At 46.1% G+C, this 11,564-nt stretch overlaps 1 protein-coding gene across 1 annotated transcript; it reads left to right on the top strand.

Annotated features, from left to right (window-relative positions):
* Positions 1 to 6,046: 6,046 nt before the first annotated feature.
* LOC124677194 (exocyst complex component EXO70H1-like) lies at positions 6,047 to 8,418 on the top strand. The gene is made up of 2 exons (XM_047213193.1): positions 6,047 to 6,614; positions 6,942 to 8,418. The coding sequence occupies exons 1-2, from the start codon at positions 6,169 to 6,171 to the stop codon at positions 8,221 to 8,223; spliced, it is 1,728 nt and encodes a 575-aa protein (XP_047069149.1). The 5' UTR covers positions 6,047 to 6,168; the 3' UTR covers positions 8,224 to 8,418.
* The last annotated feature ends 3,146 nt before the right edge of the window (positions 8,419 to 11,564 follow it).

Genomic DNA, 11,564 nt, shown 5'->3' on the forward strand with positions numbered 1-11,564 from the left:
ATCTTATAACGCAATGCAGTGCATACCGGGCATTCATTCAAATTCTCGTATTCACCGCGGTAGAGGATGCGGTCGTTGATGCATGCATGTATCTTCGTAACCTCTAAACCTAGAGGGCGAGACAACCTTCTTTGCTTCGTACGTAGTGGCGGGCAACTCGTTATTCTTTGGAAACATATTCTTCAACATTTTCAGCAAGTTTTCAAATGCCGAGTCAGCTACACCTGCCCGTGCCTTCCATCTCAGCAAATCCAAGTGTGCAGCCCAGCTTTTTCAGACCATCATCGCATCCGGGGTACAGCGCCTTCCCGTGATCCTCTAACATGCGATCCAAATTCTCCCTCTCTTTTTCAGTTTCGCAGCGTCTCCGTGCATCAGCAATGGTCCGACCAAGATCATCAACGGGATCATCACGTGCCTCTTCTTCACCTTCCCCTTCACCTTCCCCTTCACCTTCAGCATCCTCCATGAAAGTATCACCGAAATGAGAAAGATAGCTTTCATCATTGAAATCATCCCCTTCTTCATCTTCTTCCATTATAACCCCTCTTTCTCCATGCTTGGTCCAACAATTATAGCTTGGCATGAAACCGTGCCGAAGCAGGTGCATGTGAACATCTCTTGAGGAAGAGTAACCCTTCGATTCTTACACTTAACACATGGACAGATAACAAAACCCCCTGCTTGTTCGCATTAGCCACTACGAGGAAATCTTTCAAACCCGTACTGAACTCGCCGGAGAGTCGGTTACCGTACATCCATTGCCGATTCATCTGCATTATTATAATATAAAATATATAATTAACCATCATGCATTTGTTAAACTAACTAGCTACAAACAATATAAATTAAACAATGAACTACACACACATGCATATTTTATCAATGACACATCAAAGGTTCAAGTTGCTAACCGCGATCGAGGAGGAAAAAATAAATGAGAAAGCTCAAGTGTGACTCCAACACTTCATATCATGTTTGTTTCATGCTCTTGGGGCATTTCATCAAACACCTTATGTGCATAAGAGGAACCAAAAGCAAACCTAACACTCACTTGTGAAGTTTGTGAAGAGAATGGCTCCAAATGGCTAAGTGTTGGCTGCTGGATGGGTATATATAGGGGAGGGGCTTTAGTCCCGATTGGCCTGGCCAACCGCGACTAAAGGCCTTCGGGCACCTTTAGTCGCGGTTGGGCTGGCCAACCGCGACTAAAGCCCCCCACGTGCACCAGCTGGCCACCGTGCGCCCTGGGCCTAGGCTTTGGTCGCGGTTCGCCACACGAACCGCGACTAAAGACCCCATTAGTCGCGGTTCCTTTACCTTCGCGACTTATGGGGCTTCCCGGAAGCCTGTTTTTCCACCAGTGGAGGAAAGACTGCTGACCTTCACACGTGCATATGCTTATCTTCGTTCTCACGGTCCTAACTTGCAACTTTGTTCGAGTGAAGGAGTGGACATGGCGAGTCCACGGAACAGTGTCCATCACACAAAAAAACGGCAGCACCATATATCCGCAAGTTGGATCGAGCAAGCCATGAGAATGGGTCAATGTCAAACGCGCCCACCATGTAAAATAGATGCGTTGATGGACGGACGACGAATCAGCCTGCACCACATGATAATATAGTACTCAGAACTTCAACGGGACTTAACTAGCTTAGCTTGATCATGTCAAATTTCGTGAAAGTTCAGTAGACAAACTTGGTTTTCACGTAACTTAATCATTCAGATTTCGCCAAGACTGCAGGGGAAAATGAACTCTCAGCAGATTAAGTTTGCTATCAAACGCGTAAACTTAATCACTCGGATTTCTCCAGACTGCAGGGGAAAATCAACTCCAGCTGATTAAGTTTGCTATCAAACGCGTAAACGATAGCTATAAAAAAGCCAGATAAGTAATCAAGGAACGAAGACGCATTTGGATAAATGGTGCAGGCTTCAACCGAAAAATGGTTAGACATGTTCTTAATTGTGCACGACCCGATCAAACAAGCTAGTACGCCTTCAGTTCTGAAATAAATGTCACAACTGTTTCTAGGTACGAATGTATCTAGACAGTAAAATATATCTCTGTCTCTAGGTAAGGTTACAACATTTAGTTTAGAACGTAGATAGCGGAGTAGAAAATTCTCAGAAGAAGGCTGAAAAACTCCAGCAGAAGAAACAATCACGTTTGTCTGAACCAACCGTGTCGTAAAATATTGGGCTACAATTCCTATACGATGTCCAGCTCCTCGTGGCTAACGTCCACAGCTCCTGCACTCCTTTTCAACCGCCGAGGGATTCACAAGCTTTCCTGTCGACTTCGTCGCAAATCTCAAATAAACTGTTCCGTCGATTTCTGGGTCACTGTCCTGATGACATGAGAGTCGGTTATTAAGCTGCGCTGGACTGCTGGGGCTTGATTCCTTCAAATTAATGGCAATTTATGTCTGCGTGTCCACGGGATCTTTATTTATTTTGCCCGCTATGCGGATGCTGTTGCAGCCAGCTAAGTTGCTCGCTAATATTCAGTGGACCGAATTTTGGAAGGTTTGATTGCATAACTAGATATATACATATATGTGCCTAGTTTTACATGCAAAACACTAGTAGTATTTAACTTCTAACCACACATTTTTAGTCTAAGATGTCTATAAATAATTGCTAAGCACTTAAGCAATATCATATTATGATAGAAATAATAAAATAAAATAAAATAAGTAGCATAATATAATAAGTATTCTATACTAGTTTTATTATCTGCAATAAAAACCAATTTCCGATGAGTCCATTGACAATAATGCTTCAATGGTTCAACAAAAAGGTTCTTCGCATTTGTAAAATCATTGAAGACAATATCAAGATCAATATTGCCCAACATATTACAACACGTAGCAACCATTCAATTTGTCTTGTAATCATAGTGAAGGACAATTGAACGTACTAGCGACCTCAAAACCGGGGGCAGCGGCGAGCTGGGCTGTGAGGAGCCAGATGTGGCGCAAATTGATATATTCCCAACTCGATTTATCAATTTCAATAGGGGATGTCGATCGTCAGTCTAGAGACTCTAGGCAAGGGCGGTTGGGCAGTCGAATACATAATAGGAACAACCAAACACGAATATGTCTAGATGAGATCGATCCTTGATCGTTGGGTGGGAAGTTGCGTGTGTTTTCTCTTCTGGACTTGGGTCTCGCCTCTTCGGGGAATCACTTGAGCCCCAACACATTTTCGGTGCCATGGAGCTAGACCAGTGAGCTATTACGCTTTCTTTAAAGGATGGATGCTTCCAAGCCCACCTCCTAGTTAGCATTGCTCGATCACTTCCTTTTCCAGTGAGTGATTGCTTAGTGACCTTAGCGTACAATCTTGGATGTTTCCCTCTCGACTTCAGATCTTACCACCCAAATTAATCGTCTCAAACTCCTAACGACCATCTAATTGTACAATTAGAGTAATTAGACTAGATATCAGACGAGAAAAAGAAGCGGCACTACTGCGGTAACCACCAATGTGATGGTGCAGAGACCGATTGCACTTGAGTATTGTCACCTCAGTAGAAATCATGAAGTCAAACGGCCGTGCAAAGTAATTTTGTAGAATCTAGTAGATCACAATAGACAGAGAATGGACTTGCACAAGATTTCAGAACTTTGCAACTAAGTTATATATGCTATTATAATCAAGAGAGAAAGAAAAAGGTGAAAATATGCGTTAAGCATTTGCATTAACCATTTTGTGTTGTTCATCTACAAAAATGATTTTCATTAGTATTTATCGGTAGATTAATATGATTGTGATTTAACTCCAACTTCGCATCCCCTACATGATTATTTTTGTTCTTTTGACAATCGATTATTTGCCGTGAATGCATAGCGCATAGAATGTTGAATATAAATATACTGATTCATCGCACTTATTATAAGATTGGCTCAGCTATTCCTTTTCTCAATGAACAATGAGGAACAATTTTGTTTTCTATGGCCAAATATTGCATCAGTCATTTTTTTAGGCCTAACTATGCATGGTTTGTACGCTCTATTTTTCAATTATTAATTATACACCTTTTGCATTTTAAAATTCAACAATATCCCCGCAGCAACGCGCGGGGTGTCATCTAGTTGTATAAAAACGTGTGTCCTTCTGAAAATGCTATGCAATTCATATGAAAATAACTACTCGAGCTTATCAACTACTCCCTCCGATCGGAATAGATTGACGTGCCTGGTGCACAAGAATAGTCCATGTACATTTTTTCGATAAGGGACACTCTATTACTTAACAAGTTTTAAACATTACACCCAATCTCTGCATAACTAGGATGCACACAACCGTTCAAGAGTCTAGTATCAATTGGCTTCGATCCTTCGACTATGCAGCCACCCATGTTGTGAAATAAACTCCGTGGCCGTGTTCTCCAACCGTGTAGACACCTCTATAAAGAGGTCGCGATCCTCTAAGCGCCGAAGTGGAGACCATGAACGGAACAAAGCTGTACACCGGTAAATGACCTGCATGATAGAAAAAAAATTGTCATTAAAAACCTTGTCATTTCTCCATAGCCAAAACGACCATGCAACTGCAATCGCTCTCACTCTGATAATCGTTTTGTACCTAGAATCCACCTCATTTAGCCAATTGCCAAAAATGTTTGCAATACTACAAGGTGGGTCTAAGGTAGAACCTATCTGAATGATAGACCCTATAGATCTAGCAACCCGACAATTGAAAAAAGTGTGTTTTATTGTCTCTTCTTCATGATAGAACACATATTTTGTACAACTCTGCCAGTTGTGTTTTAAAAGGTTATCTTTAGTAAGAATCACACCTCGACGAAGATACCATTCAAAGACCTTTGTTTTGAAAGGTATCTTCATCTTCCAGATGGATTTATTATTTACGACCGATTAGATTGGTATGCATAATGCTTTGTACATGGAGTTAACCAAAAATACACCATTCTTGGTGAGATTCCAAGAAAATTCATCGGTCCCCTGAACCAACTGAATTGAATCTAACCGCTGAAGCAGTTCGTTCCAAGCATCCAGTCGGGTGCCAATAATATCACGTCTGAATGGCATAGAGGGAGGAAAGATTCCATCACCTTCTGCAAGGTATTCCCTTTAAGGCGAACTATACTGTACAAAGCTGAATACTTTTAGCGAAGAGTGGGTGTTCCCAACCATGTATCCTCCCACTTTGCCCCGTTATTAATGGAGAAAGAACCAAATGAGAAAAGGTGCTTTTTAGTTGCCATGATGTCATCTCAAAAGTACGAATCACCTGGTTTCCAAAGAACCTGAGAGATCACCTTTGAACCAACATACTTTTTCCGCAGTAGTTGTTGCCAAATACCATCCTCCATTAACAACCTGGCCAGCTGTTTACAAAGCAAAGTTCTATTTTTAACTTCAAGATCATGTACACTGAGTCCACCTTATTAATTTTTAGACATGTACATGCATACGTCGCATCGATTAAAGATGATGAGAGCAAGTACATCGTCTTAGCTTGCGGCACGCCGGAGAGAACATCGACTAGACCTGGATTCTCGAGCCCGAGACGCTAGGTAGATCGAGGTGGCCGCTACGGTTTGACAACGTGCGTTATATTGCGCCATGAACCCTAGCTAGATCCCATTACGTGTGTCCGATTATCAGCTAGTAGTAAATCTCCACGCCTTACTATATGTGGGTACTGACGGAGAAGCTTCGACGCAAAGCTACACGATTACGCACGCGTACGTGGTATTTGTTCTCGTAAATTCCGTTACCGCGTAGCGGCGTACGTGGCGACAACAAAAGTATACCTGGAATTTGGGACTTGCAGGCCAAGCTAATACTCCACACAAACTGGAGTATAGACATTTCAATACGCTGTTTCTCTCCGAGTTTGAACGCAACTCACATCCTTGTCCTTCATCGATAGAGATGGGTCGACGATGGCTTGGTCAGGCGTCGAGTTTGACCCACACGTCGAATAGTCCAACCAAGAAATGTGTACTGTATAACAGTATAAGTACCCACACAGCTCCCTGCCGTCCTAACAAAGCTAGCTCACCTTCTCTCGTAACAAGCTCCGCCATTTGCCTCGCCTAGGAGTAACCAAAGCTCAGCTAAGCTCAGGCGATACATCACGGTCACACGCCGACCACATCGCAAGAACCGTCTACCGGCACCCCCGATGACGCGCGCCGGCACCCGCAGCCCCTTGCCTCCCCGCCGCACGCTCCCGGCCACCGTCGTCGACGACACCGTGGCCGCCGCCGCCGTCCTGCTCGACAAGTGGCACCCGGAGGAATCCTCCTCCGGCCGCTCCCTCTTCCTCGACTCCACCATCCCGGACGAGGCCGACGCCTTCCTGCGCGCCGCCAAGGACCTGCACCGCGCCATGCTCTTCTACGCCTCCGGCCTCACCTCCAAGGACCTCCACGGCGGGGGCCACGGCCTCATCCACGCCCAGGAGCTCCTCGACACCGCCATGCGCAGGCTCGAGCTCGAGCTCCAGATCCTCCTCTCCTGCCTCCCGGACGTCATCCAGTTCAACCAATACGACGACAACGACGAGGATGTTGAATTTGACCAGAGCCTGCTGACAGAGACGTGCGGCCACCTCCGCGCCGTCGCCGAGGCCATGCCAAGGATTTGGATTTCGTCCGGAAAATTCGAATTTCGTCCGAATTTCGCCCATTTCGGTCAGGACCGGTAAAGTAATTTCCGAGACGAAATCTACTGAATTTTGAGGATTTTTTCTGAATTTTTCTAAAAAGTCAACCATTTGTCAAAAACTTCAAAGAAATTCAAATTTTGGACCAAATTTGATCGAATTCCCTTGGCAGATTCAAATTTTGTTTCTCTATTTTCGTCCGAGATTTGACCGAGAAATACCGAAATGGGCGAATTTCGTCCATCTCGGTCAGGGCCGGTAAATTTCTGAAAACGAAATCCAAATCCTTGGGCCATGCTGGCCGCTGGGTACGGCAAGGAGTGCGTCGCCGTCTTCAAGGAGCACCGCCGCGCGTCCGTGGCCGCCGCGCTGCAGCGCCTGCACGGCTTCTCGCCCTCCCAGCAGCTGCCCATCATCAACAAGCTTGGCTGGGAACAGATCGACGCCAGGATACAGTCCTGGCTCACCGGCGCGCGCGCCGCGTTCGCGTCCGTGTTCGCCGGGGAGAGGGACCTCTGCGACCGCGTCTTCGCCGGGGAAAACGCGTCCGTCGGCGACGCCGTGTTCTCGGCCGTCGTCGAGGATCAGGCCATGAGTATCCTGGCGTTCGCCGAGGCCGCCGTGGCCAAGGCGAAGCGCGCCCCGGAGCGGCTGTTCCGCATGCTCGACGTCCACGACGCGCTCACCGAGACCATCATACCGGCCATCGTCGCCACGTTCGGGGACAAGTCGGAGGTCATGTTCCGAGCCGCCGAGCTCGCGGTGGCCAAGGTCGGCGACACGGTGCGGGGCATGGTGGCCGGCTTCGAGGCGGCCATCGAGAAGGAGCCGACCAAGGCCACGGCGCCGGGCGGAGCGGTGCACCCGCTCACCCGATACGTCATGAACTACCTCGTCGTCCTCGCCGACTACGAGAACGCGCTGGCTAACATATACTCGGCAGAGCAGTACACGGACACGACGGACATCGGCTTCGGAAGCGGCACGGCCGGCTCGTCGTCGTCGGACCTCTCAATGGCGTCGACTTCGTCGTTCTCGTCGTCGTCGACGCAGAGGACGTTGAGCCTGTGGTCGAACCCGATCGGGTGGCTCGTGTCCGTGCTGATGCGGAAGCTGGACGCCAAGGCCGGGAACTACCGGGAGGCGGCGCTGAGCTACCTGTTCCTGGCGAACAACACGCACTACGTGGCCAAGAAGGTGGGCGGCGGCACGAAGCTGGAGGCGGTCCTCGGCGAGGATTGGGCCAAGGCGCAGAGGGCCAAGGCGCGCGGCTACGTGGACGTGTACGTGCGCTCGGCCTGGGGGAGCAAGGTGCTCCGCGGCGGAGCGGTGGACAAGGCAGTGATAGAGGCGGTGGCAATGCAGGAGACGTGGGTGGCGGCGGACGAGGAGATGGGAGAGGTGCTCAGGGCGGTAGCGAGGGCGGCCGTCGTACCCACGTACAGGATGTTCTACCGGCGGCAGGGCGCCGCGGCGAGGCTGACGCCGGGGGACGTGATCGGCATGATAGACAGGCTGTTCGGCGGCCAGACGTCACGCTCACACAGCAATAGCTTAAGTAGCACCTACTAGGCAACGGAACTAATTGAGCTAGGTTAGCCAAGTACTAGATGGCTTCAAGATATGAAATATTACGATACATATCTCTGAACCACGAGAGCAGTGCGTCCTGTAAAAAAGATTGAATGTATATAAGTGCAAAAGGAAAAAAAAACAAGATCGACTGCATATTGTACAGGGTATTGCTACATAGTTTGCTATATTTGACATGTTGTATTATTTTGGCTTGATGGCTATGTATATCATTTGTAGCACTTGCGTGCCTGAATGTGTAATGGTTATCATTTTGTTATGACTTAGTGATGTGCGGCCAATTATATTGGGTTGGCCCATGGGACAATGACCACTTTGGCAAGATATGCCAGTTTGGGTTCTCAAAAAAATCCGCAAAATCAATGTAAAACATGATAGGAACCTTATATATGATGTAAATATAAAGATGTATCACATAATAAACTATAAAGTTCAGGGAGTGGAGTTTTGGCTCCCGGATTGAGATGCACCGGAAATCTGGACCAACGAATGTTACTCCGAGATTGCTTAGAAGGACGAGAAAAGCAGGTGTACGTCGGCGAAAACTCTAGAAAAAGGCCGACCTCTGAGAAGGGAAGAGACTTTCTCCGCGCGCGACACGTGGTTGAACGTGGGGCGCGGAATTTGCCGGTGGACTTCCTCCGCGCTCGACACGTGTTGCTTTCGGTGATTTTGCGAACCGTCCACTTCTCGTAACGGGTCCGCTTCTCACTTAACGGGTTTACAGGGACCCGTTTCGCGTCTGCCTTTATCTCCGTTTTTCCCTTATTCTTCTTCTGTCGTCTGGGCTGGTCGTGGGTTCTGGTTCCTTCGGCTGGTCGTCTCGTCGGCGGCGCTGCTATTTTCCCTTCTCCACCGTTGATGTCGAGAACCTCTCGCAACTCATCGTCGGCGGACGTTTTTCCTGCTCTAGTGGTAAGCGCTGTCGCGTTTTTCTGCCTGCTTAGGGTTTCTAAGATCTTGGTTTTTCCCTTTGATTCGATTAGATCGAATCGGTATTTTCCCTTTGTATTTCCGGGCTGTGAGTTTTCCGGGGAATTAATGGGAGGGAGGTAGCACTTTCAAATGGAAAATATGCGGAAGGCGGATGCGGATGCATTTTCTCTCGATAAAGTCGTTCTTTTTTCATCGATTTCTTCCGCCTCTTCTTGGTTATACACTTTCCGAGTAACACCGGTTAGGGTTTGCCTTTGTCGGAGTAGCGGTATAATTCCACATTTCGTGGTTACATGCATCTGGATGAGCTGCTGAGTTTCACTATTTAGGGTTTCTTGGTCTTTTTTCTTGTCGATTTACCCGCTCTGGATGTGCCGCTGAGTTTCCCGTGTCGTGTTGACATGCGGATTCGACAACTCCGGTGGTTCTTGTGGTTTCTATCTCGTGTATTTTGTTGTACTTGTTTGGTCTAGTTTTATCACACATCGTACCCGAACTATTTCTAGGGTTTGTCCAGTGGTTGTTCATAAGATAGTTTTGTACTTCGTCCACCCGTTTCTGTCCGGTACTTGTCTGTCCTTTGTGTCTTGTACTTGTTCGTGTTTGACCTTGGTACTCGTGTGACAATTTGTTCTGTACTTGCGTAGCTTAGTCTATCGTACTTGTGCACGTATATCTCTTGTACTTGTGCACGTATATCTGTTGTACTTGTGCACCTATATCTCTTGTACTTGTGCACGTATATCTCTTGTACTTGTGCACCTATATCTCTTGTACTTGTGTACCTATATCTCTTGTACTTGTGCACCTATATCTCTTGTACTTGTGCATCTATATCTCTTGTACTTGTGCACCTATTTGTTGTAGAGTTTAGCGGCAGCAAAGGTGATGTTCTGTTACACTTCTTCGCCAGTGCATGCGTGTAAATTATGTTGCTTTCTTTTGGTTTCCTTGTTTGGTTGTCGATGTATTTGCGCCAAAGGCGCGTATCGTTTTAGACGTGTAGTGAAGATATGCAATTGCGACGACAAAGGTGGTTTCTGTTGTAATCTTTTTTTGTTGTCCTGTTTTTTCTAGTTTCGAAAGTGATAAGCTGCACACATTGTACCCGAACTAATTTTAGTGTTCTCCGAGTGCTTGTTCGAGGTTGGAAAAGATGGCAGATCCAGGTTTTCACTCTCGTTCGGTATTCCCGACCATCTTCGTGAAGCGGTCGATCGTCACATCTCAGATATGTTTCCTGGTGAAATGCATAATGATGTAAGGTTTTTTATTATGTTTTTTGATTTTTAATTATTGTGTTATTGTAAATTGCATTCTTAATTGTGTTTTTTATTTACGATTACGTTCTAAGCTGAAAGAAATGTGGAAGACTATCTTCATTTCGTCGATGATAAGAACGGGACGTGGTCTTGCTGATCAGATGCGTGATATGGTTTCTCTTTTGTCAATTGAGTTGAAGAAGCAGCCATGTGCTTGCAAGAGAAAGGAGCCTGAAACTGAAAATGTTGTTGGAGGTAGTTCTGTGGCACAGAAGGGTGATGGCAATGCAGACACTGATTCTGATTATTGTCTTGAGGATTGTTGTCTTGAGCGTTCGGGGCCATGTACATGCAAGGGAAAGGAGCCTGAAACTGCAAATGTTGTTGGAGGTAGTTACGTGGCTCGGGAGTATGATTCCTATGCGGACGGCGATTCCGATGATTGTCTTGAGCTTAAGGAGCTATCCGGGGAAGAGGAAGTCCCCAGTAATCGCTTTGCATAGAATGTTGTTTGCTGATGTACTTGAGGCTCCTAGGAATTACATTGAAGGGTAACCATTGTAATTCAATTTTCCATCTATTTTTCATCTATTTTTGTATATACGGATGTTTATTCTTGTTGTTTTTAACAATTGCAGTTCCGAGAAAATACTTGAAGTTGGTGGTAAGTCTGTCAGCTGGCATAGTTTCTACGTTGCTATGAAGGGTGGTGGTTTCATGGATCCTTCTGTTATGGATGTTTTTCTTAAGTGCGTTGATGATGGTCTTGATTCTTATTTATTCCGAACTCTTTGGCGGTACGTCATGTGTATATGTTTTAGATTTATTTATTTTTTAACTAAATGTTTTTAGCATTTAGTTTTTTAAACATCTTCTTGTTGTTTTTTCCAGCATATTCTTGATGTGGATGAGGCTGACCCTATTCATCTTGCTGCAAGCTTTGCTGAACATGATCCGAAGTACTATAGTCTGGATAGGGAAGAGGCATGTTTGTCATGTTTTGTTTGGCGCTTATATTTTTTCTACTACAAGTATCGTGGATGCTTTCTTATTTCTCGTGTGATTTTTTAATTTCAAACAGGTCTACATTACTTGTTGCGATTACAGCCATTGGTGGGTTAT

This window comes from Lolium rigidum, chromosome 7 (genome assembly GCF_022539505.1).
Source record: "Lolium rigidum isolate FL_2022 chromosome 7, APGP_CSIRO_Lrig_0.1, whole genome shotgun sequence".
NCBI classification, from domain to species: domain Eukaryota; kingdom Viridiplantae; phylum Streptophyta; class Magnoliopsida; order Poales; family Poaceae; genus Lolium; species Lolium rigidum.

Bases quoted from the DNA above. Each gene is read 5' to 3' on its own strand.
- LOC124677194 (XM_047213193.1), top strand. From the start codon at position 6,169: ATGACGCGCGCCGGCACCCGCAGCCCCTTGCCTCCCCGCCGCACGCTC. The intron at 6,615-6,941 runs GGCCATGCCAAG...TCCAAATCCTTG, and splicing joins CACCTCCGCGCCGTCGCCGA to GGCCATGCTGGCCGCTGGGT.